The sequence below is a fragment of the Lipophrys pholis genome (genome assembly GCF_963383615.2).
Source record: "Lipophrys pholis genome assembly, chromosome: 6".
Classification (NCBI taxonomy): Eukaryota; Metazoa; Chordata; class Actinopteri; order Blenniiformes; family Blenniidae; genus Lipophrys; species Lipophrys pholis.
In genome coordinates, this window is record NC_137629.1 from 31,968,023 (window position 1) to 31,993,608 (window position 25,586).

Genomic DNA, 25,586 nt, shown 5'->3' on the forward strand with positions numbered 1-25,586 from the left:
CACACACACACACACACACACACTTACTGACTGAATCCTCAATCACTGTGTGAACTTTGCTTCAATAATCTTAGTTTACAGCCATTCATTGAACTCTTTACATTAAATTAGCTCCAAGTCTCACACATCTTTACATTATCCATTACAATTACTCCTACAATTTTTTATTTATTTTATTTTTCTCTTGTATCACTGGTGTCCTGGGAAACTTTATGGATTTTTCAGGGATAGACAAAAATAAGCCTTAGCTTCAGCCTGGACACATTTCGGCTCCAGAAATTGTAAAAAAAACAAAAAAAAAACCAAACACAAATACGTGCGGGACGTTTAAGCACTATGAACTGAATGCACAAGATCTAATTTTTGCACTGTAACTTTAAGCGAAATAAACAATTCATTATTTCATTACATGTTGATCAGAGGTGAACGTCCCTGTTCCACAACTCCCCAGAGCCCTGGGTGATCACCACAGGAGCGTTTTACTGATCTAAATTCTCCACCTCCAGTCCAACTGTTAAAGACAGACCCTGAGTGTGACCCTGTGTCCTCCTCCCGGAGATCCTCTGCCTCCAGAGGAGGTTTGTTCCGCGGCCACTAGATGGTATAACGTGTGCAGGGAACAGAGAGAGCAGCACCGACCTAACACACCTCCAACTGTGTGACACTTCGGCGCGTCTTGAAACTTATTCATTATGTCGAGAAAGTGTTTTCAAACAGAAGCAGGGGGGACGTGGACGTCGACTTTAAAAACATACTGGATTTGTGTGGGTCAAGAAAAATAAAAGAACAAACCTCTGGGAAAGAATCACAAAACAAACCAGGCATTACAGATTTTAAGAAAATATAGATATATTTATATCTTAACTTACTCATTCGTCGTGCGTATTAATCCGCTTTATAATTTCCTCCATTGAACTCGATGTGGCTTGTGCAGGATGTGTAAGATGAGAAATGGATCATATTTATAAACGTATTCAATTTGTAAATCATAAAATATACAACAATTTGTTGAATCTTGCACCACACAGCAGATCTGACTACAAACAAATGAGATTAATGGTGTTTTTTTATATAGCTTGTAGAAATATACAGTCGTGCTTTAATAATAAAAACAAAATAATGTTGATTTATTTTATTATCGATAGTCCTTTAAAAGGTTAAAATATAATCTGCTCAGTTTCCAGCAGTTTGCAGGATTTATAGGAAGAAAATACACTCAAACATAAGACAGACAAACAAAAAGCACGTTTGTTTGTCCATCGTGAAAATTGCTCTTATAATAGATTGAAATATTATCATGAGATCTCGATTTAAATTCTAATTGTGAGAATCAACGCTTTAGTCTGGAAATTGGTCAATTTGGATTCTTATAACCTTACAAACGTAAACATTATTCAAGCTGTTGGATTCTTAAAGATACAAAAAGACAAAACCAGAAAAAAAACCGTTTATGGTCACTATGATAATGATAATTATTTTAGAATTATTTATGTTTTGGTTTTTTTTAAAGAAACAAAGACACAAAAATCAAATCAAACCAACTCACCTGTGTGTCTAAACGGACAGAAATGGATTGTGTTTATCTCATTCTCCCACACAATTCTTCACTTTTAGTCAATTTTTTTTTGGTTGAATAAATCCTACAGGACCGTGTGGGAGCAGGTTTGGAGAGACTCGGTTTGTAAGTGGACAAACATCTGGACTGACGATCCGGATCATGTCGTTTATACTCAGAGTCACATCAGAAGCTCCGTAACACCTCGTGTCCAACCAAACACTTAACAATGTCGTTTAAAAAATAAAAAAAAGTTCACTTTTACATAACAAAGACTTGATTCTCAATGGAACAGATTTTTTTTTTAAGAGATTCCAACAAATTGATTTAATGACTTCCAGCTTCACACACAATTTTAGAAAATGTCTTTCAGTCGTTTGGAGACAAGTTGATGGAGGCTGGCGTGGACGTCTCAGGCGTCTTCCGTGAAGGTCTGAACAGTCGGTGAAGTTTCTGATGTTTTTCTGACTCATCGTGTCTCACACACACTGGGAAGAGTGTGTTGGTATTAATGCGCACAGACGGAGGCCTACCTGCTCCTGGTGCGTCGCTGCGCGTCCTGCTAAAGAGGTGAAGATATGAGAAAATCAAAGGTTCATTAAAAAAAAAAAACAAGACAAACAAAATAAAAATTAAAAAAAGAAAAACCTCATCAGCTCATAACTTTACGCACGTCAGGCACAGACGATTCGCCCGTTTGGGTGGTGAAGGGTTAAGTTCTGAAGATGACATTTCCCATAAATCCATTGTCCTTGTGTTGCATTTAGTGATGTGGGAAAAATTGGTGTCTTAATGTGTGTCATTGACTGCCGCTAAAATGTGTTATCAGACTTTTACGCACAGATATTTCGTTTTCCTGATTCCTAAAAAAAAATACAACCGAGCGTTAAAATTCTTTCCATCACCTACAATATTCCTCAGATTTCAGAAAATCACACAAGATGATAGAGCACATTTTGTTGCAACAAAACTTTTAAAATACAAGTATGTTTTGCTGTGTTTGCTGACGCTGCGTATGATTAACTTTGTTTGTCTATTTTAATCTAAAAACTGCGCGTCTTTTATTCAACTTTTTTTTTTTTTTCCAAACTCAAACGAAAGTATCGTGACGTGGTTTTACAGTGACCAATAGTGAGACGGCTTCCCTCATTTTGGGGCCAATGGGAGGCGACGCCGAGTGGCTGTCAGTCACAGGTGAGGGTGTGTGGTGAAGAAAAAGTGGGTGAAAAGGGCCGGAGAGTGGAGGCGGCGCGGGTTGGTGGCAGAGCTATGCGGCGGAGCAGCATCGCGCCAGCGGATCGAGCTGAAACGTCTCCATGATGCGTCCTGAACCGGAGAGCGCACGGGAACTTTAAGCGCAAGTACACTTTCAAAGGAGGAGTAAAATGTCGATGAACTGACAGTTTCTTCATCCGGATCCTTGAATTACTCAACTTGAAGATCGAGTAAACTTTGGGAGTTCTTTTTTTTTTTTTTTTGTTTGGGAAAATGGCCGTTCGTGGCAACTCGCTGATGCCTTTCTCCATCCAAGCGATCTTGAACAAAAAGGACGACAGCCGACACTTGCCAGATCTGGACATGTGTTTCTCCAAGACTGCGTGTTGGAAAATATTTGAGGAGTCGAAGGGAGACGCGGAGGCTTGTGAGGCGACCGACCAGAAGAGCTACGACTCGGACTCCGGACTGAGCGACGACAACGACAGCAAGAGCGCGGCCGTGCGCAAGGCTGAGGGGGACGGGGACGAAGCGTCAGACGTGCCGGAGGAAAGTCCGCAGGAGGAGACGGACCACGAGTCCGCAGCTACGGAAAACGCCAAGAGCGACAGCGAACCCAACAACTGCACGGGTGAGTAGGCCAGGGAGAAGGATCCTGCATGGAGCAAGACTGAAGAAATGAATCGTCACTCTTTGATTTTAGTCAGTCACTGCGAGGGGATGAGAGTATTTCAATACAGATGTTTTCACTGCTGTTACAGACGTGTTGACTCGCATAAGAAAACATTTCCTCTCAACCTTCACGCGCCGTTTATCCAAACTTTGCACTGCTTTTATTGATTACATGATTGAGTTTATCATCAAGATAAAACATGTTGCATTCACAGGATGTATAATTTGATTCACGTCATAAATTTTTTTTTAAATGCAACAAATTCCCCCAGGGATTTATGAAGTATTTATATTTCATTCCATTATATATATATATATATATATATATATATATATATATATATATATAGATATAGATATAGATAGATAGATATATTCAGTAACAGCAGAAGATAAAATCACTCATGACATTTTGCACAGACTATTTTGGTTTAAGTAAAACAAAACAAGAACCAAACAGCAAGTTTCGAGAGTTTATAATGGGATTTTCTTTCCAAGCGTGATCCATGTGCGTGCCCCCCTCTCCCAGACTCCAGCACCCTGGATGAGAAGAGTCTGGATCAGCCCAAGCAGCGGAAGAAGCGCTCCCGAGCCGCCTTCTCTCACGCGCAAGTCTTCGAGCTGGAGCGCCGCTTCAACCACCAGCGGTACCTGTCCGGCCCGGAGCGCGCGGACCTGGCGGCCTCCCTCAAGCTCACAGAGACGCAGGTCAAGATCTGGTTCCAGAACCGCCGCTACAAGACGAAACGCCGGCAGATGGCCGCCGACCTGATGGCGTCCACCCCGGCAGCCAAGAAGGTGGCGGTGAAGGTTTTGGTGCGGGACGACCAGAGACAGTACAGCCCGGGAGAGATCCTCCGGCCGCCGCTGCTCTCCCTGCAGCCGTCCTACTATTACCCGTACGCCTACTGCCTCCCTGCCTGGACACTCTCAGCGTGCGCGGGGAACCAGTGAGAACTGTATTTATTATAAAAAATTTTTTTTGTCTTTTTCGCTCCCGGGAAACCAAAGTAACGTTTTATTTCAACAAGAGGAGGAGACCTGAAAGGACCTGAAGCTTCTTATTCCCCAAACTTAATCATGGTTTCTTCATATGCATTTGATAAGAGCCTCTCCTCAGGGGCCAAATAAGACATTTCTAATGCTTTATTCTCTGAAATCCTATATATCTGAACTAGTGTGGAGACAGGACCTCTGTGAGGAGCTGTTTGGAGCTCCCCCCCATCCTCCTGTGGGATCCTGATGCGCCCCCCCCCCCCCCCCCCCCAAAAAAAAAGAGACAGACAATCTCACCTTATGTCAGTTTCTCTTTGACCTTCCTACCTCTGCAGTGATTGGAGAGAAAAAAACCAGGCATATTTTCAATAAGTTTTCAGATTACTGTTCCAGGTTGTTTCTTTTTTTTTTTCTCTCTCTCTCTTGCTGTGTTTGTAAAGGTAAGATATTTCAGCACTTTGGAGAATATAACGATGCAGTACTTCAGTGTAAACGCATTATGTGTGTGCGCATGCTCGGTGTCAGAGTGAAAACAGGCGCTTTGTGGAGTGTTTCTGGGCCTGGATGCGACAAACTGGCTCAAACGAAGCGAGATACTTGTGTTATTTGTGTTAAATGACTGTTTGGATCGAAAGCATTAAAACATATAAGGCATTACTTTAATTTGGATGATATTTTATTTGAACTTTTATATTGAAAAGTGTAAAATTGGCACAATGGAAAAAATATAATAAAACAGCCATAGTTTTACCAACGATTTAAGGATTTTCTAATGCTTCCATCATGCATTGGTTTATTTTTAAACGTTAATTTGACAGGTGAGAAGAACTGGCAACAACTTGTTTACATTATTGAGGTCGAGGACAGACACCCTGCCATACCCAGCCCCACCCAAATATTCATTATACCGTTACTGTTTTTTTTTCCTGTGTTGTAAATATTCGATATATGAAGTTATAATGGAAACATGACTTGCTTTCAAAGCACAACTCATTCAAGACTGTATATAAGTGAGGGATATGCGGCCTATTTACAAAATCCTTGTCACTTTTACGCACGAAAGGTCCAACTTCTTCATTTTTTTGTTCTTTTTCGGTTAGACTCAGAAACCCTCAGAAGCTTTGCGGATCTGTAAACAAACGTAATGAGACAGGAGTAAATCAAGAGACACAAACAACATATTCCAAGTTATAATTTATCTGCCCCCCCCCCCCCACACACACACACACACACACACACACACACACACACAGTCGGATGTTGTAGTTGTTTCTCCTCCCTCCTCCTCTTCCCCGTGATGTTGGGAACCATACACTGAGACCTGTCATCCGGGCCACCATGGCTCTCTTCCCAAACACACCTGTCAGACAGTGATGAATAGCTCCGTGATTCCCGGACAGGGCAAACTGACAGCTACCTTTAAGGCCGTATGTCAACACGAGGAGAGGAGTATTCCGGGGTTAAGGAGGCCCATGTCAGTGCGCCGAAATTTAAGTCAGGGCAAGAAAAAAAGGTCCTCGTTTCAAGCTGTGAGGAGATACCAAACATGTCTTTCCCACTGCGTTTTCGCCCAATACTGGAATTGAAATATTACAGGAGTTGTGCGTGCAGCTATGCTCTTTCCACTGACGGCCTCGGTGTTAAGTCGGGGTCAGGAGGGAGCTGCCGTATTTCCACCATCCATCTCTGAACTCGTAAAATCCTTCGAGCCCTCGCCGAGGCTGTATATTACAAGGTGTTGGCTACTGGATACTAAAAAAAAAAAAGACGCATAAGTCTTCACATGGTCACATGATATCGAAACACCAATTCATCTTTAATTAAAAAAAACATTTGAAACACACGCAGTCTCATAATCTACTTTTTACGCACAGACAGCCCGGACCGTGTGCTTTTAGTCCCATCTCTTTTAACCCTATATGGGTAAAAAAAAAAGAAAAGAAGGAAAAAAAAAGAGAGTCCCCACACTCGCGCACGGCGCCTATACAAGTCCTAAAATCTGATCTGCTTGATGCAGGTATACGCGCCACCAGAGGCCATCTGATGCTCCTCATTGGCTCCTCCGGAGCTTAAAGGACACGGAGGGGATACCGAGGAGTGGACAGCTTCCCACATGGCTTCCTTCCTTTCATACCTGCATGTGGAGATATCTGATATAGAGGGACATATCGCGGCTGCGCTTCCTTTCAACTTCAACTTGAAATGCAAACACCCCCATCGATGCACATTAACCCCAGTGCAGTGACGCCCCGTTATTCTATGTTTTTACACAGAGTTTACGTCTCGTTTGTGGCCATACGGTTATTGCATTTCTTAACTGGGCTGTGACTGGATAGTATCTGCTGCCATCTTTACGCAAGTGTAAATACTTAGGGGGTTTACTATCGGCAGGGACGTTTACGCACAAAGCATTTGCGTCACATCCACTCGTCACAAACACTGCTGCTGCACGCGTGAGCTTTCCTATATTGATTCTAAATTGACTTGATTTTTCACCGGTATTTTAGACACGTACTTTAAAGCACAATGAACGTTTTTTTTTTTTTTTTTTTTAATTCCATTACTCACCAAAACGTTTTTAAATGTTTGCACAACTGCGCTTCGATTTCTATCCACTTGACTCATGACGTACCTCCACACGATAACGCATTTTTCCACATGTACCTATCGACAAATTACTGTTTATTGGCATTTTTTATTTAATTTTTATTTTTCATGGTTAGGGTTTGCAGCCTGATTAATTTATGTTCCTCAGTTGAATCGCAGACACGTAATTTAACGCGTGAATACGCATTTTTACGCACTTATTTATCAAAAAGTTTTATTTTTTTACAGGTTGATTTTTTTTATTTTAATGTTACACCTTGGCTTCATATGGGACTGTAATCTGGACACGCACTCACCCATCACAAATGCAGTTCATTGCACATTCCTGTTGTTCATTTGTTCTAAATTTGCACTTTGTATCGTAAGGACGCGGTTTTTTACGCACAGATAACTTGATTTACTACCAGTACTCATCAAAAACATTTTTTGTATTATTGCACATTTCTACATTTCTCTTTAAATTTGCCCTTAACACAGGCTTCAGAATTACCTTAAAATTCACACAACTACTAATTTGGAGGAGGAAAAAAACCCAGTTCTCTTACTGTACGAATGTGCGGTTTGATCACACGTCACGTTGAATTATATCCACGAGCAATTGAGCATTTGAATAACCTTTCAGCATTATTATCCAAATGTAGTTTTTTTATTTTTATGGTTTTTTGCACTTTTGGTGTCTCTGTCTAAATTTGCAGTTTGAATCGATTTTAATGACAGAAATCTTCAGTTATTCGCACTTATTTTTCACGCTCAAGTTCATCATTTCTGAAGGCGTATTTGTGCTTCACACTCAGATTATAGTACTTATAGTAGGATATAGTAAATTATAGTATTCCACACACCTGTAGACACTCATCAAAACAGTTTTTTCTGCCCGTTTGGGCTTTTTAATAGGCTTCACATTTTCCTCATTTCGCTATTTTTACGCACAAAGGACGTCCTTTTCCTCCAAAGTTTTCTTATTTGTTAAACATGTATTTTCGTTTCTTGTAATTTCTGATTTTTGTGAATATATTGGCAGAAACGGTACAATTGTGATTCTACTCATCAGATTTCCCCATTAATGTTCATGATTCCGTCGTGATTGAACTGACTTGTTAACATTGTTCAGGTGTTTTCTGAAAAGAAAAAAGTCTAAAGTCACCTCCTCGAAGTCAAAGACAATTCTGCAGTTTGACCTCTGCACAAAGCACGGACCAGTTTCATAACGATTCATTAAGAGGATTTACAGTATATATTAATTAAAACCTGCATTTTTAATCGACGTTATTTGGCGCGTGACGCCTGATCCAACAGGACCTGTATTCAATTGTCTTAAAATTCTGTGAGCAAGCTGTTAAAATATATCGAGACCATGAATCGTCACTGATTATATTTTGTGCTCAAACATTTTCAGGCCAAAAAAAAAAAAAAAGAATCCCTTGAGAACGTAAGTCCAGACAGGTGTTCAAAGTTTACACAGCGACAAACATCAAGAGGAAAAACGTTAGTGTGTTTAATATATATATATTTTAATCGTATTATGGAATGAAGCAGATCTTGAATTTCACTAATAACAGTCATCAAACCAAAACAAACCGAGAAATATCAAAGATAAGAACATTCAAGGACAGGATACCTTTAATTTTAAACGTCATAAATGAGAAATATTTCACTCAGTTTTTAGAAATTACACCACAGTGACCTCAGATCCAGTTATTTGTCATAACTAAACAAAAAGAAAAGAATAGAAACTTATAATATTAACGTAACAGGTTTTTAAATGTTAGATTGATCTTACTCTAACTTTTCTTTTACGCATCCATCATCATTGTCAGGATCTTTGATTTATAATACTTTACAATTTATATATAGTTTTTTTATTGTCACTGTGCTGCGAAACCAAACCACCAAACATTTTGACTTTTTCCTGTTTTTGTTTTTAACGTCTATAACAATCACACGCAAACTCTACCTCAAGCAACTCCAAACTTTAACGAGGCTGTGCGCAAAGCGTTATTTATGGAATTTTCCTTAAACAGTTGAATTACTGCTAATATCCCTGTGAAAGGTCCAGCGTATATTACCACGAATTCAAACACCACCATACAGTCCACTATAAGCCGCATCGCTTTGGTGGTATAATATTGAGTTATGATAAACTTTTATAGGCGTAAAATGAAAGTAAGTGATTTTATCCCAACGTGAACTTCCACGTCCAGATTAACAGCCAGGGTTCAGATTTCTGAAGATCCAGGTGAGAAGCAGGTGGGATTCCTCCCCTGTATGAGAGACATTCCAACATTCCTCCAAACGTGGGAATGACGTTGGAATTATTCAAAAAATGACATTTTTCACTGGATTTGGGGAGAAATTTGTAAATTATTCCACATTTTACTTGAGCTTGCAGACCAAATATTCGTATAGTTTATAGTAAGAAATGTTTTGTACAGTCTCAGCTTTAAAGGTGAAGATTTTACCTTTTAATTAGAGAAAAGATTTAAAAATACTGAAGGTATAAATACTTTGAATGCATATAAATATACGAAAAATTGGTCAACAAAATGGTCAACGGGATAGTTCAATTACTTAGGAAAACACCTAGAAAAATAGTTTTATGTCCAAGTCCTGTTTTTGAGATGTTCACCTTTTATACCCATTTTGTTTCACATTACTTACTAAGTTCTACTAAGTTCAAAATTTGATGTCAACATAGCTGATATATTGTACAACACCTTATCAAAATTTTATTTTTAACTCACACACTTTAGAAAAACGTGTAAAAACAATAAATATAAGAGAAGCTGATCATTTATGTAGCAATCCTTTTAAACATATTCACCTTTAATAACAACTATGTTAACCCAAAGGTGAAGTTTATGTCTAATTTATTTTGTTACATACATTTTTTTTGTATTTATTTTCTTTCAGGGAATATATTTTTAATTACTTAAGGCACAACAAGGTAAATTAAATGACATGTACAATGTTGGAAATGGTAGATCTTGGTCAATAATTATGAATAATCCAACATTTATCACAGTAACAGTTGAAAACCTTTTTAAACTCCAACATAATAAAGAAATACATTTATTTTTCAGAGATTTTATATATAATTTTAAACTGATGTTCGGAATAAAAATTCAAATCAATCTGAAATCAGGATTTTTTTCTGCTCCAGTTTAAACTGTGTCTCTATATGGCGATAAAGTCAAAATACACAAAAAGAGAGGATTTTACAGAAAGACTCTCCTGTTAGTTTCATTCTGTCATATAAATGTTTAAGCTGTTGTTATTTTTGGTCTTTTCATGCTGTAATTCAACACTTCTAGTCCTGCTGGAATCCAGCGGTGCTGCATGATCCTTGATTGATGATCCCTGTTCTGATTCAACCGATCAGCTGATCCCAGCTCACAGTGAGGGAAGGCAGGTGAGCCTGGACAGGTGAGGGCAGGTACACCTGGATGGTCTCCAGTCCATCACAGGACACCTCGGGAGGTGGTTCGAGTGAAAGCGCTTCGGTGCCTGTTTACACCTGTGATCTGATCATGTGACACACTCACGGCATGTTTTTAGATTGTGGAGTACTCAGAAGCAAAACCCCACACAGGGAGAACATGTAAACAACATGCAAACTCCACAGCGTAGTGTAATCAGACTATATAAAACTACAACACACAGTATTTTCACTAGATCAGTCAGTGTTTTAGTCTGTCTGTGCACAATGAAAATGTTAAGTTGTTAGAATATTAGAAACATCTTTAACTTCAACAGAGTGTAAAGTTCAACATCAACATCAACCACAGAATACTAAACAGTCGTGGAATTCTAACCTAAATTGAGCAGCAGATGCTGTTCTGGATTACTTTAGATTATATAAGTAATACGCGTTCTGTTTGTACACTGTAGATTTAGTCCTGACTAGAGTGACAGTGTCTGTGTGTTGGATTCATATATCCAGAATAGAAGGTGGTGCTGAAAGATTTCATGTACTGTTACATTCATTCAATTGTAATCAACTACAAGTGAAAGTAATCTCAATTAAAAGTATGAAGTATAGGTTTCTCAGTAATTGGCATTTAAATGATTTCACCATTATAAAATCTTAAATTAAAACACTTTTCTTAGACACACAACAGAAGAATATTCAGTCAGTTTTACAGACATGTAACTCACAAATTTAACTGAAGCTAAAAGTACCCCACAATACTACTTTATTACAATATTGTGAGTATATTTATGAATTAAACTCTTGTAATATTGTCTTCGTTATACTTTATACAATGAAAAAATGAGGGAAATTAAGCTTTCCTGTGGAGGATATGTTGTAGATTCTACTCAAATATATGAACATTTACATGCCTGAAAAAAATCTAGTGAATGTACAAGTACCCAAAACTACTCATGGTAATGTGAGTATTTGTTACTCCCACTCTGTAACGTGGCTTTTCCTGCAGCACAAAGCTTATGACTAGGTTTATTCTCCGATGACCTGACAACCTGTGGTTCATGTTTATGATGAAGGAATAGTACACATATTAGTACTCATAGATAGACTCAACTGCAACTTAATTATGTACTTATGTGTTACTTTCACAAGTGATTTAAATACTCCATTACAAATCAAATGAAGCTACTCAACAAATGAAATTAAATACTTTATTTTACAGCAATAGCAACTATTATACTTCTTGAGATAATCATGTTTTGTTGGTAAACTTTACAACAGTACAATAATGAACCCTCAATTATGATATATAAACTAAACCTGGACATACTTAAGTGTGGCCCTCATCAGTATATTATGTATGATCACACCAGTTGAGTTAATAAAGAGGTTTTGGTAAGTAACGTGCAGATCACCATGTACCTCCTGTAAAATATACCTCAGTATGTATTCAATCTCACAGGTAATGTTCTTACTTTCTACAGAGGGTCTTCTGGTGCATGCAAGTACCTGGATAGTTGCAGAGTAATGGTCAGTATTTGCACGCCAAAAAGAAAAAGCCACATCAAAATCTTCAGATAAACAAGAACCCATCTATAAACCAGTCCGAGGGTCAGTGAAGCTTGTACGTTATTATTTATTAACAACACTTTTTTCACATCTGGAAAGACTGCTGAAGGTGAAGTAATTTTTTTTGTCACATGATAATATATCATTAAAATATCTATATCATTTTTCAAGTAAAATTACATTCATTCACTGCCTGAGAACACAGTTCTAGTTTGTTTTTCAGTGTGTATCATCAATTAAATCATTTATATGAACTGTCCAGTGAGATCACACGACATCCTCAAACTTTTTCTAATGGAAAATTCCGATTTATTGCTTTCGGTATATTATGCCACTTCCCAGTTACCATGAACGCATCACTCCTCCACCAGGTCTCTGACCTGTTACCATGGCAACGACTACGCGTCACACCCCGGACTCAACCACAGCGGAGAACCGGTGAAGCGTCTTTTACTTAAAAAAAACAACGAACCTCGTAGTAAATCTGTAAAACATTTACAGACTGATAACTTAAAAAGCTTTCTCCATAATCCCCAGTGTCGTTTAGCTGCTGTCGCAGTGATTTTCACAGACTTTAAAGCGGCAGGAGAGTGGATCCTGCCGAGCGGAGCCGCAGCTACGTTCGGTTTGAGCCAAAATGGCGTCTCACTGCGTCCACTCGACGTTTATTTAATCCAGCAGTAATCATCCTGTTAGATTCAGCAATCTGCGGCTGGTTTCCAGAGTTTTCTGCACCTCGCTCTGACACGGAGCACATTCCTCTCGCGTCATGTCGGACTCCGAGGAGGACAGCCAGGACAGGCAGCTGAAAATCGTGGTGGTCGGAGACGGAGCCTGTGGGAAGGTGAGTCCGTGATAGACGCGTTAGTCTCCGGTAGAGATGAAGACCGTTTTCCCGGTGTGATGCTTTGTTTACCGAGTGTTTTTCACCGTTTTGTCGGTGTCCTTTTGTTTACACCGTCGCTACCAACGCTACACCGGCCTCACGGTTACCATGGCGACTGACGCTACGTTACCGAGCTAGCTACAAGCTAAACGTAGCTAACTGTGATCAATAATGCCAAAGTACTTCTTCAGTTATTGTGAGGAAGAGACTCTATAATCTAGATATTCGTGTGAGGAAGATGCTCTGTAATGTGATGTTAGAGGAGGAAGATGCTCTGTAATGTGATGTTAGAGGAGGAAGACGCTCTATAATCTGGATATTAGTGTGAGGACGATCTGATGTTAGAGGAGGAAGACGCTCTACAATCTGGATATTAGTGTGAGGAAGATGCTCTGTAATCTGGATGTTAGAGGAGGAAGATGCTCTATAACCTGGATATTAGTGTGAGGACGATCTGATGTTAGAGGAGGAAGACGCTCTATAATCTGGATATTAGTGTGAGGACGATCTGATGTTAGAGGAGGAAGATGCTCTATAATCTGGATATTAGTGTGAGGAAGATGCTCTGTAATCTGGATGTTAGAGCAGGAAGACACTCTATAATCTGGATGTTAGTGTGAGGAATATGCTCTATAATCTGATGTTTGAAGAGGAAGAATGCTCTATAATCTGGATGTTAGAGGAGGAAGATGCTCTATAATCTAGATGTTAGTGGGAAGAAGATGATTTATAATCTGGATTTCAGTGGGAGGAAGATGCTCTATAATATGATTTAGAGGAAGAATATGCTCCCTAAAATAATGTTAGAGGAGGAAGATGCTCTATAATCCGGATGCTAGTGGAGGAAGATGCTCTATAATCTGGATGTTAGTGGAGGAAGATGCTCTATAATCTGGATGTTAGAGGAAGCAGATGCTCTATAATCTGGATGTTAGAGGAAGAAGATGCTCTATAATCTGGATGTTAGTGGAGGAAGATGCTCTATAATCTGGATGTTAGTGGAGGAAGATGCTCTCACACTGAACACTCGACACTGTAGTTAGACTGTATACTTTGAACATAAATGAAATATTTTGGCATGTTGGACAGATGTTCAGAGAGGTTGGATTTGACTTTACACTGCGTCCAAAGTCTGAATTAATCTGAAATGATTATCCTGGACTTCTACCGTCATATATCATTGTCTCCTCGGCCTTTTTGTAGTTAGAGGTTTTGACTTTTTGTTGCACAACCTTAATCAGAGACATATAATATCCCGCCGTATATTCTCTTTTAAAGATTCAAAGTTGCTTTACTACCGTTACCTGTTCCTCAGGGGATCATTTAGGGATTCTTTTGACTTTTCACCCAGATCTCTACTTATATGTAGTTTATATCAACATTATCAGTGGAATATTGTTGTGAATATTCAGCTCCCCTGGTCACGATGACTCACCACTGGGTAATCTTATCTTAATCCTGAACAACTCATCATAGTGTTACTTTATTCTTAAATCTTAGCCATGAAGAAGGTACAGGGACGAATACAGAGAGGAGGATCTGGTCGAAACCCAGGTCCTTCATGAATAATGTCTTCTTTCCTGTGGACATCAGACGCTAAAACTCTTCTTTGTAAATTGTTTTCACTGTCCTGCCCTTCTCCATGGATATACTGTATTTATTCACCATATATATTCACTCTCTTTGTACATTAATTAATATCTTCTTATCTAATTTCAAATTTTTACTTATTTGATGTTTCACTATTCTATTCTATTCGATTCTATTCTGTGAAAAACTGACTAGAGAGTAAAGATTTACTAAATGATCTAATGCAGCAGTTCTTAGCTTAACAGACACATACTGTATAATAAAGTTTAAAGTGAATAGTTGTTCTTGTTATATTCACATACAAAACAATTTTAATTTAATTAAAATAATTTTGGCTTCTGACTTTAATAGTTTTTTGAAAAATATCTATCTAATTATAATATTTTTATATACGGCATTAATAATTTTTTTTAAACCTTTATAGTATTAATTTAATGTGTGTTACAATAGAAATTTATGGGATTTTCACAGTAAGAATTGGATTAGGGAATATTAAATCTTAAATAATTGCATCTTAAAGATGATATAATACATTTACATTTTAAGATTTTATCTAAAGCTGCTTGGCTAAAAAGAAACACCAGTGATGGAATTTACACATGAAAGTTTCATATTCCAACAAATCGAATCACATTTAGCTTTTATTTTTTTATTCAAATAGTTTGTCTGAATAAAGTGCTTCTTCTCATTGTGTGAAGCTCGTCTATATTAAGAATGTTCCTGGAGCTTTCACTTTAAAAACAGTCTTTTACGTCTATTTTTATAACGACAAACCTTCATATTCTCCCGATCCGTGCCGGTTCTCCTGATGATCTTTTTTATTTTTGTAGAACTAATTTGAACATTTTGTTTTTTCCATGAATTATTCCTTTCGGCTCTTTTTTTTTGGCTGACATGGTGCCGATGCTGGAGTGCGATTAGTAATATGGTCTCATAATCTTGTAATCTGTGGAGTTTCTGGCTTTGTGGCTTGATGACGCGAGGCTGAATGGATGTTTGTGTTTGTTGAGTTGTGTTTGGAGCGTGTAAAAGTATATTTTATGTTCTTGTAGCCAAGACTCTCCTGTTGCATCTGATGTAACGTCACTATATTCTGTCTTGATACGTGGATTTTTCTGGGCCAGCTTAACGACGGTGCGGCTAACGGAGCTCGGCAGACCACAATGTTTGCATTTTGCAAATTTCTTCTAAAACACTTGTTTGCTGTCGGAGCATTTTTCTTTTCCAGGTTCAAGAGGTAACCATCTTGGATTACTTTACTTTGGACTCCACTGATCACGCACTGGGAATACTACTTTACGTTGTCAAAACAGACATGAATGTGAGCGCGATGTGCAAGCTGACAACATTTTAAATACAAAAAACAAGATCGGACACTTTGCACCTCTGATGCTTGCAGCAGATCCTCTCGTCTGTGCAGGCCAACGGGAGCCCTGCAGGTTTACAGAGGTTAAAGAGCAGCCTGTCTGTTGCAGCTGCCGCTTGTTTTTCCGTCAGTAAACGTCTCTTCTCCTGAGTGAGGCCTCATCGCAGAAAACGACACCTTATGGACTCGTATGAGAAACGTTGCTCGTCTCGTAGAATTAAAAGAAGAAAGTCTCACATATGAAGTATTCTCGAATTTCTTCCTCCTGGAAAGTAATCAGGTCTGGCATGAGGAATAGTACCTTGTATTTAGGCAGTATACCTGCTAAAAAAAAACACCTACCGAGCACAGGGGTGTCAAACATGAGGCCCGTGGGCCAAAAGCAGCCTGCCAGAGGCTTCAATGTGGCCCAACACCAAGCCAATTGTACAAATTTCAAAGAAAACATTTAAAGCTTAAATCTAAAGGTTCTCATGGAACTATTTTACTGGTCCGGCCCACTGAAGGGCTGCGTGTGGCCCCCGAATTAAAATGTCTTTGACACCGCTGACGTAACAGGTTTTAAAAAGCAATAACAGAAACATAAGAGAAACATCTGCAAACAGATGTGGTGAACTGGAGAAACCAAAAGCAAACGTGTTGTCCAGTTAAAATCTTCAAATCAGATCCAGGAAGAGAACGAGCGCTGTTATTTGGAAGTAAACGTCACATATGTGTTTATTTAATGCAAATCACATCACGATCGCAATACTTGACAGCATTACTGCATTACTTTAATCCGTATTTTAGGAAGATTGAACTGAAGAGCACTTGTTTTTCTTTCTACGTGTTGGTCTGTACAAACTGGTCTTCCCTCCTCTCTATTTTTCTTTGCGCCAACCGAGTCGGCCCGAGACGTTAAGAAGGAATAAGAGTCCAACTAATCAGAGCCAAGTATGATCAAACATGATCAATCGTTGATCCAGCCGCTCTCCAGCTTCACTTCTTTTCACCTGTGATGGTCTGACTGATGGTCTGACTGATGGTCTGACTGATGGTCTGATGTTGTAAATGAAGCTCCACTCTCCCAGGTAGTTTCTGCTCCCTTTCAAAACCCCTGGACTGAATCATATTCGTCACCCGTCAACAGCCGAGGAATTTCTCCTCGTTGCACCAAACAATTGTTTGCAGCAAAGCACGGAGGTTGTCATGGCAGTTCAGCTCTGTTTCGTCCTCGTCTCCGATCCCCGAGCGAAGGTGGATGTCAAGTGCTTTTCAGCCGCCCCCCACCCCACCCCCCCACCTCCTTCATGACTAATCTGTCCTTCCTCCGGGAGAAAGAAAATGAGTGTAGCAGTAATGGTGGGACTCAATGAGAAAAATGAATGTTCTCTTTTTCTGGAAAGTCGACATTTTCCTCTTTTGTGTGTGTGTGTGTGAGGAGAACACACACACTCCAGTTCCCAGTAGATACGCTACATTAATAACCCTCCTCACCCCGCTGCCAGGTGTCAGCTCGTCACTGTTTGAATGACTTACCTGCTTGTCTGTTTTGGGCAGAAAACAGCAGGCCCAAAGCCCCCCCCCCCCCCACCCTCCACCCCCCCAACCCCATTTGGAGTCTGCACCACTGACTGACATCTTGAATGCCGTTTCCCCCGCTTATTAATGTCAATTTGCTGAGCAAATTGCAATCGGATCAGTTTTTCTTGGACGGCTTCTTCAGCCGTATTTTCGCTTGTGGTCGGTTGTCCATTCAGAAATACTGGGAGATGTGGGGAGGCTTGTCCACCTGATGTTTTTAAAATATGGAGCCTCGCGTTCAGCCAGGCTCTTAAAAGCACAGGGTTCTAAATTAACACACGGCTCTATTTTTCAAACTGACTTATAAGTTTTTCCTTCAATATTTACCGTTCTCCGGGCCACATAGTGCAAAACGGGGCTTTAGGTGCAGGCCGCTCATTAATAGACGCTATGTTTACCAGCAAGCTTTGCAACATGTACATGTATTTAAAAAAAAAATAAAAAAAAGAAGCCAGGTTTGATCCCACGCTGCCTCCCCTCTCATATGAATTGCATCACATGGTCACAGTCGGCGTGCCATATTTTCTTTTTTTTTTTTTCTCCTCCCTCCGTAGTTTCTCGTTTCAACTTCCCCCCATTTCCCGGCATTGGTATCACTGGTGACCCTGTGCTGTTCTCTGTAGGAGTGTCAGGATTACGCCAGCTTTCACATTCGCTGGTTAGTTCCAATCGTACGCTGGAAAAGAGGAGATATTAAAAAAAAAAAAAAAAAAAAAAAAAGGACTTCATTGCAGGAGGAGAGCCAAGCTACTGGAATGCCAAGACAAATGGCCAACAAGGCCAACGTGAGCATGTGGAATAAATTTCTGCTGTCCCGGCTTGTTATTCTTGTGTTGTCAGTGATTGTTTAGGCTACTTAAATGGCCGATTTTCTCCTTGTTGCGTCAGTCACCTCTAGTAATTGTTCAGTCACTCCTCAGCCTGTGACGTGACCCGCAGCCTGGAGAAAAACTCCGTCAATTAGGGAACTTTTAAAGAATTACATGTCTGAGAAAAAAAATAAAAAAAACCATCCTCCACCTTCAGGGAAGAAGAAAACCACACTTTCAGTGCAGCTTCTTATGCTGCACATGGATTCTCTCAAGCAGTGAGAAACAATACAGATGAGTGGGAAATGGCTTTGTGATTAATCACAACTAGGCCCATTTGAGTTGCGTCTCTATTTGACATCAAAAGACTCATTTGAAACAAAAGTTTCTCTGGTGCATCTTGAAATGTTGGGAGTGTAAAGGTAAAACACAATTTTTAACACATAGTAAATCACACTACACAAACAGACAAAAGTGTGTTTTTACAGAGCTTACTACAGTAAGGTGTTGGGATTCAAACCTGGCGATGTTCCCAAATCAAACAAACCAAGCATAAATAAGTATTACTCTTCTTGTGGCCGTTAACTGACTTCAATTTTAAAATATCTGCTGAGTTAAATTTGTTTGTTATATTTTATTTCGAACATAATACATAGAAAAAAGCATCAAAAACAATGAAGATGAAATGTGAACTTGCTCAAAAAGGAGTAGAAAGAGGCAGAAGCTTATTTAATTCCTCTCCAGTCAATCTGCATTTATCTTCCCCCAGTCACATCCTCATAACTGACATCACCTTAAATAACTGCAAAGCAAAGAAAGCAACCAACGACCAAATAAACAGGCAACTAAACAGCGTCTTCAAATAACTGCAACTCTTTTATTGTGTTCAAGCTTATGTTTGAATAATGTTATGTGCTTTGCTTGAATAATGAATGTGTTTCCCCTCCATCGGTTTTCCCACAAAAACAGAAACGGATCTTTATAATCTCCTGAAAAATCGTCCCCTCGACCCTCCGGCCACTGCTTTCATTACAAATGCACATAAAAAAAATGGATTTTTATAGAACCGCAAACAACCGAGGAACAGCATGAAGACTTGTTACTCTTCCACCGGAGTAATCCGGAAGTAATCCTGAATCATTGGAGTAACCCTCTAGCTCGTGAGCCTGACTGGAGGTGGATGAGGCTCAAGAGAAAACTTCCCGGATTGAAAGAAAAAGTTCCGAAGTCCCCGAGAAGACCACATCTAAATGGACATGCAGGGATTCCCATTGCTTCACTCCTCTGTTGTGTTTACGTAAGCACACTGCTCTAAAGATAGCTAATAGACGTTCGGCACTTCATTTTTTTTTTTCTCTTCCCCTCCCCAGTCCTCATCCATCAAAGTGAATTAAACTTGGCATGTCAGAGCCGGCGCTACAGCTTCCCATGGCTTTCAGGAGAGCCCCCTAACACGCCTCAAACACTGACAGTGATGGAGGTTTTATAATTTGTGGCAATTATGAGGTCTGCAGCGTGGAGCCGCGACACACGGCCCGACACCTGTTTTTCTAATTCACGTTGATTGAGGGCCGGGCAGACGCCTCGCCAGTCAATCATGACGTCTTTGAAAGTGACTTGGAACGACCAGGATTTTGACACGTTGCTTTTTTTTTTTTTTTTTTTTTTTTTTTAGATTCTTCACCTTCATTTCACTGGAAAACCTTTTATAGCACTAAGTTGCAATGGCAAGGACAACTTGAAGAAAAGTAGAATTACAATCCAACTGGGTTCATTTTGGTCTTGGGGCCACATGCAGCCTGCTTCTGAGCTCAGTTGGTTCTGAGCACTGAAATGATAGACATCATAATCTGTTGTTTCTTTTAGTTTTGGAGCAAAGACTTTTCAATAAACCCCCAGGAAAGTGTTAAATCCTTTCTGCTTCAGTGTTTCTGTCCCGACTAATATTGGCACAAAACCCTCACTGTTTGAAATTTATATGTGATTGATCTTTTTCGAACAAATCTTGACTTCAGGGTTTAAGACTGTTCAGAAAAATGTCTTTCTATGTCATTTTCATTTGATGCAGGGTCATTTTTTTTAATGTTGCCCATCAGAGGGTTACACGTTCGACATCCCCGCAATAGAAAATCACAAGAGTAGAACTCTGAATGGTTTTGTTCCTGGAAGTTGCTGGTTTGCAGCTCGAACCAGCAGTGTAACATTAAATAGTCAGATTTGTGTATGTGTGTGTTTAAGACATAGTAAATTACTGCTCTTACACACACACACACACACACACACACACACACACACACACACACACACACACACACACACACACACACACACACACACACACACACACACACACACACACACACACACACACACGGTGCATCAGCAGAACAGAATGAAACAATCTCATCAGATAATATAGAACCACCTACTAATTGTAGAACACTGTCCAAAAACAAATTTTAAAATTCTAAACCAGGTATAATTTACTGTGAATAATGTCTCTTATACCATATAGTACAACATTTCATGTGAAATTTTAACGTGTTGGATCATATTATGTTTGATACTATTCAAAGCATACATACTAAACTTTGACGTATTTCACCTGCGCTACCTCTGATCACAACCTCAGTGAAAATACATTTGAGCTTTTTCTATTTGTAAATGAGGTGTTGTTGTATTTAAATGAGGTTTATCAGACTATACATTACAAAAAGTAGTGTGAAATATCCGTTAATGCGTTGGAAACAAGTTCTTTAAAAAGAGTAAACCACCAGATTGGTGATCGATTCTGAAGAAGTCACATTAATTAGACCTGGTCAGTGATCAGGAAGGTTAAATACATTCGGTAGAAAATGAACAGTAGTTATTTGTGCTCTTTTTCACTTTACTTTTATTTTGTTTTCTTCATCAATTTACAAACAAAAATCACATTAATCTGGAAACTTCTTCATAAAAAAAATACAAATTTAGCTAATATTCAGCCCACTTTATAAATCTTTTCCAGGATATATTCCTCTTTAGTATTATAATATGCATCCGTGTTCTTCAGTATTTTAAAAAAAATTTTTTTCAGGAAATGTTTTTATATTCTGTCTATTTTCTTTGGATCTTGGATTCTCTGCGACTGTGACTCGGTTTCTAACTCGTGTATAAAAGGAGCAAGTGTTACTGCATGAGTGTCGCTGCATTAGAGTTCCTAACGCGTCTCCTTTTGTCTCTGCCTCAGACTTCGCTGGCCACCAGGTTTGCTCAGGAGGCCTTCGGGAAGCAGTACAAACAAACCATCGGCCTGGACTTCTTTCTGAAGAGAATCAGCCTTCCAGGTGAGACAGATTGATTCTGCTGGGAACAAGTGATCAAGTACTTCTACTACACACAGCCCTGCAATAACTATAGTTATATTGTGTGTGTGTGTTATGTAAGCATGTTTGCATGTGTGCCCAAGATGCTTGTGTAAATGCCATTTTTAACTACATAAATTCACTTTTATTTGTTGTTTATTTTTACCGGCAACTAATTCAATTGAATTAAATTCAACTTTATTTATATAGCACCAAATACAACAAAGTCATTTCGAGGTGCTTTTATTGTATTTGGTGCTATATAAATAAAGTTGAATTTAATTCATTTGAATTAGTTGCCGCTGTAGTGACACAACTTTTCTTCCTGCATACATTATAAAATACTCCTACATAACTCATACGATCCAGAAACATAAAGAATTTTTACTAATAGAAGCATTCACAACCAAAACCACAGCAAATACAACAACAAAAACACAACAAAACCCAAAAAGCCCTGTAGCTTTGAACATAATTGATATTTCAAGACTAAATATAAATACCCTTACTTGCCAATTTTATATATTGACATCTGACCAACTGACCAAAAGTGACTACATTAGAATTCTCTAAAATGGAAACCGTTGATTTTCTGTGATGAAGTTAAACGACTGATAAGCGTGTCCGATGTTTTATCATGGGGACACTAACTTATTGTGCTCAGTGCCAAAACTCAAGCATGTTTCTAAAACAACAAATATTTTACCTTTAATATTTAGGGGCCTCATACGGTCAGATTTCAGTTTGAGTGGGAGGAACTGGTAAAGTAGTGCCATAATAACATAAAATTGTCAACTTTATAGTTGTTCTTTATTGTGATGCAGAGTATACATGATTAAAAAATGTCTATATTTTCACATAAACAAACAATTACTGCTGAAAATGACTACAATCTCAACATGAAGCCAATTTTATTGAAACTTTCTGTTGCAAAATTCAGCAAAGTATCCCCCACAAAACCCGTCTCCTATTGCTTTTGCATTACGCATGTTTTTTTACAAACTCCCTCCGACAGCGTGGCTTTGATAGTTTGATAGCAACGAAGTGCTGCGGGCTGGTTTTGGCCCACATGCCTTATGTTTGACACCCCCTGCTCCAATCAGGTCACAAGCATTAGTTTTGAACAAACGCAAAGGAATGTCGAGGTTAAGAAAGACGCCGCTGTTTCCACAAACTTTATCCGCCGTGTGTCTTTGCTGGTAGCTCCTCGAGTGTCTGCCACTTCTCAGGATTATTCACTCTGAAAGTTTTTTTTCCTCTCCAGAGCAAACAGCTCACTTTACTTATTTAAATTTTTTATTTTTTTTTTTGAACTCCACAAGGCCCATAGACAGGTTATGTCTAAATGAGCGAGTCACGCTCATAATCCTGTGGGCACGGTACAGAGTAAATACATTAAGGTTTTATATCCATATCACAAATCCACAGCTTCAACCGATCGTTGTCCTGCACCACATAAAACGCTGATGCAGCTATTTGTTTATGTTGAGCCCACAGACATAAAGCCACACTCTGTATTCCCCTCGTATCTGTCAAATACAGCTTTATTGACCGATGCTATATTTAGCCCAACGCTCTCCATTTTTGACTTCCTACCACGTGAAATGGGGAGTTTTCAGAATTCTTTAAAAGGCATTTCTCAAACTCTGCCAAAGCCCGAGCTGCAGGTTTTCTGCAAAGTGGCTCCATTCTTTTATTACTAATAAAACAACATTAAGCGAGGGCAAATTAAGTGTTAGAAGTAAAAGTTATGCTGATTTGAGACTTGGCTGACGGATTCTGTTTTGACTTTGTGTCAGCTTCAGCTTATAAGACTTAGGAGAACTAAAGCCCCAAAAATGTTGTGGTGAGGTCGGGATGAAGAGAGCAAAGCACGAGCAGAGTCGGGGCTCAGCTCCTTAATACCAGCCCGAACAAACGCTGCTAATTCAGAATCCCTCATCTCCTCGCTGCTTAAACTGTGAGCTTTCTTTAAATAAAGCGTACATGTGTCCGTATCACCGAGGCGGCAACAAGGCCGCGCTCCACCCCGAACTTGTTAAATGGTCCATTTTCTGGGGAATTGGGTGTTGGTGAGCTGATGAAGAGGAGGGTGGCTCGGCGAGCTGGGTGGTCCCAAACTCGGTCAGGACCCCCACCCTGCCTCGTATCGGAGGGGTTGTGTGGTTCTGCGGGTCTCTGTGGGGCTGTAAGGGTCTTTTGCAGTGGGGGGTTAGCCTATAGCCGGCGCTGGCCCCTCTCACTATGAAGGCCCAGCTTGTCAAACTTAATGTACATTTTCCAACGCAGGGAGAGGTGAGGCAAGGCCGACTGGCACACAACAGCCTCCTGTGTGTGTGTGTGTGTGTGTGTGTGTGTGTGTGTGTGTGTGTGTGTGTGTGTGTGTGTGTGTGTGTGTGTGTGTGTGTGTGTGTGTGTGTGTGTGTGTGTGTGTGTGTGTGTGTGTGTGTGTGTGTGTGTGTGTGTGTGTGTGTGTGTGTGTGTGTGTGTGTGTGTGTGTGTGTGTGTGTGTTTTATAACAATACCTCCTCCAGGCCTGCCAAACCCATGAGGTACAGGCGGTGAAGGGGATTGACTGGAGGTGAAAAACCCTTGATAAACTCTCAGGAGCTGTTGGTCTGCATCACCTTCACACCACACTGAGACCGTCAGAGCACCAAAACCCCCCCGAAAAACTCTTTTGTTTAAATCCTTGTTATCGGTACTCATGGTTCCTGCACCCCCCCAAAGAGCAAGGAGAGAAATGTCAGCCCTGTGGAGTCAGCGTGAATCTCCGAAACACAAATAAAGCTGGTGTCTGCGCAGGCTGGATGGGCGGAGACGGCTCTTTACGACACCAAGGAGCCGTTATTCATCGCAACCCTCAATGTAGCTTCACCTTGACACTGTATAGTCTAGGTGTAGTGACTGTGAACCTCGGCGTTTCCGTGGCGACTTCTGAAGGGGCTGAGCGGTCCAGCCGTGTCCGCCGTGCTCGCCGTGCTCGCCGTGACCGTCCATCACACCGACAGAATCCCCGCGCTTTCACAACCGCCTCTTTCATTTTCCAGAGGAAGAAAATATTTATTTGGATTTGGTTTTTGTGCCTTTCTTTCTTTCTTTCTTTCTCTCTCTCTCTCACTCTCTCATTCAGTCCTTCCTTCTGTTCCCACAGACGTTAGGACAACAGTCTTCATTTCCTCCTATTTTATGTTTAATTATTACTATTTTCCCTAACAGCACATATTTCTCTGCACTTTGCCTCACTTGGCAGGATATGGCACAATGCAAACAGCTCTTCTCCGGCCAGTAAGAAGTCACCTTTTTCTTACTGCTTGCCCGGGGCATTAATAATGTTTAGGTTAGAGGGTCATAGTACCTTTTTTTTTTTTTCTTCTTCTTTTTTACCCCCTTTCAATCTGTGGGGTGGATATTCTTGGATCTGAAGTGTAGGTGAGTCAGTCAGCTCACACAAATATCTGATTTAGTGTTTTCATTATGGATTTTGACCTTGACTTTTATTAAAGTAATCACTTCACTTTGTCAAAACAAAACCTTTAATAAAACACCCACATACAGCAGCTCCACCCTTATTAGCCTTTAATGCATTTTGGAGGAGAAGCTTCACTGCCTGCTCCTCTACACTGACGATTCCTCCAAACTTTCTTTTTGTTTTTTTTTGATATTGGATGTCGTTTTTCTCTCTCTTCTTTTCTGCAGGCAATCTGAACGTGACGCTGCAGGTGTGGGACATCGGAGGCCAAACGTTAGGAGGGAAGATGCTGGATAAATATGTATATGGAGCTAATGTAAGAACACACGCAAATTTACAGCAGCTTTGCCACCCGCTTGCCGTTCATCCCACAGCTTCCTCTCTAACGTCACTCCTTTAACCCTTCAACAACCAACAGCTACAAACCACCAACCGCAGACGTTTCACTCATCTTATAAATATAGTACATATAAACTATCATTTGTGTGTATTTGTTGATTTTACGGATAAATCCA

General features: G+C 39.8%; 2 protein-coding genes across 3 annotated transcripts in view; both read left to right on the forward strand.

Moving 5' to 3' along the window:
- The first annotated feature begins 2,784 nt into the window (after window positions 1-2,784).
- Window positions 2,785-5,190, forward strand: nkx3-2 (NK3 homeobox 2). Its single transcript, XM_080465055.1, has 2 exons — window positions 2,785-3,401; window positions 3,972-5,190. Exons 1-2 carry the CDS (start codon window positions 3,044-3,046, stop codon window positions 4,394-4,396), a joined length of 783 nt encoding a protein of 260 aa, XP_080321181.1. The 5' UTR covers window positions 2,785-3,043; the 3' UTR covers window positions 4,397-5,190.
- Window positions 5,191-12,655: 7,465 nt separating this feature from the next.
- rab28 (RAB28, member RAS oncogene family) overlaps window positions 12,656-25,586 on the forward strand; it is a 36,710-nt gene continuing 23,779 nt past the window's right edge. For both annotated transcript variants that reach the window (XM_080465057.1, XM_080465056.1), the window contains exons 1-3: window positions 12,656-12,885; window positions 21,485-21,581; window positions 25,299-25,387. In XM_080465057.1, the coding sequence (XP_080321183.1) occupies window positions 12,811-12,885; window positions 21,485-21,581; window positions 25,299-25,387 (261 nt within the window). In that variant the 5' untranslated portion in view covers window positions 12,656-12,810. The remainder of the gene's footprint in view (window positions 12,886-21,484; window positions 21,582-25,298; window positions 25,388-25,586) is intronic.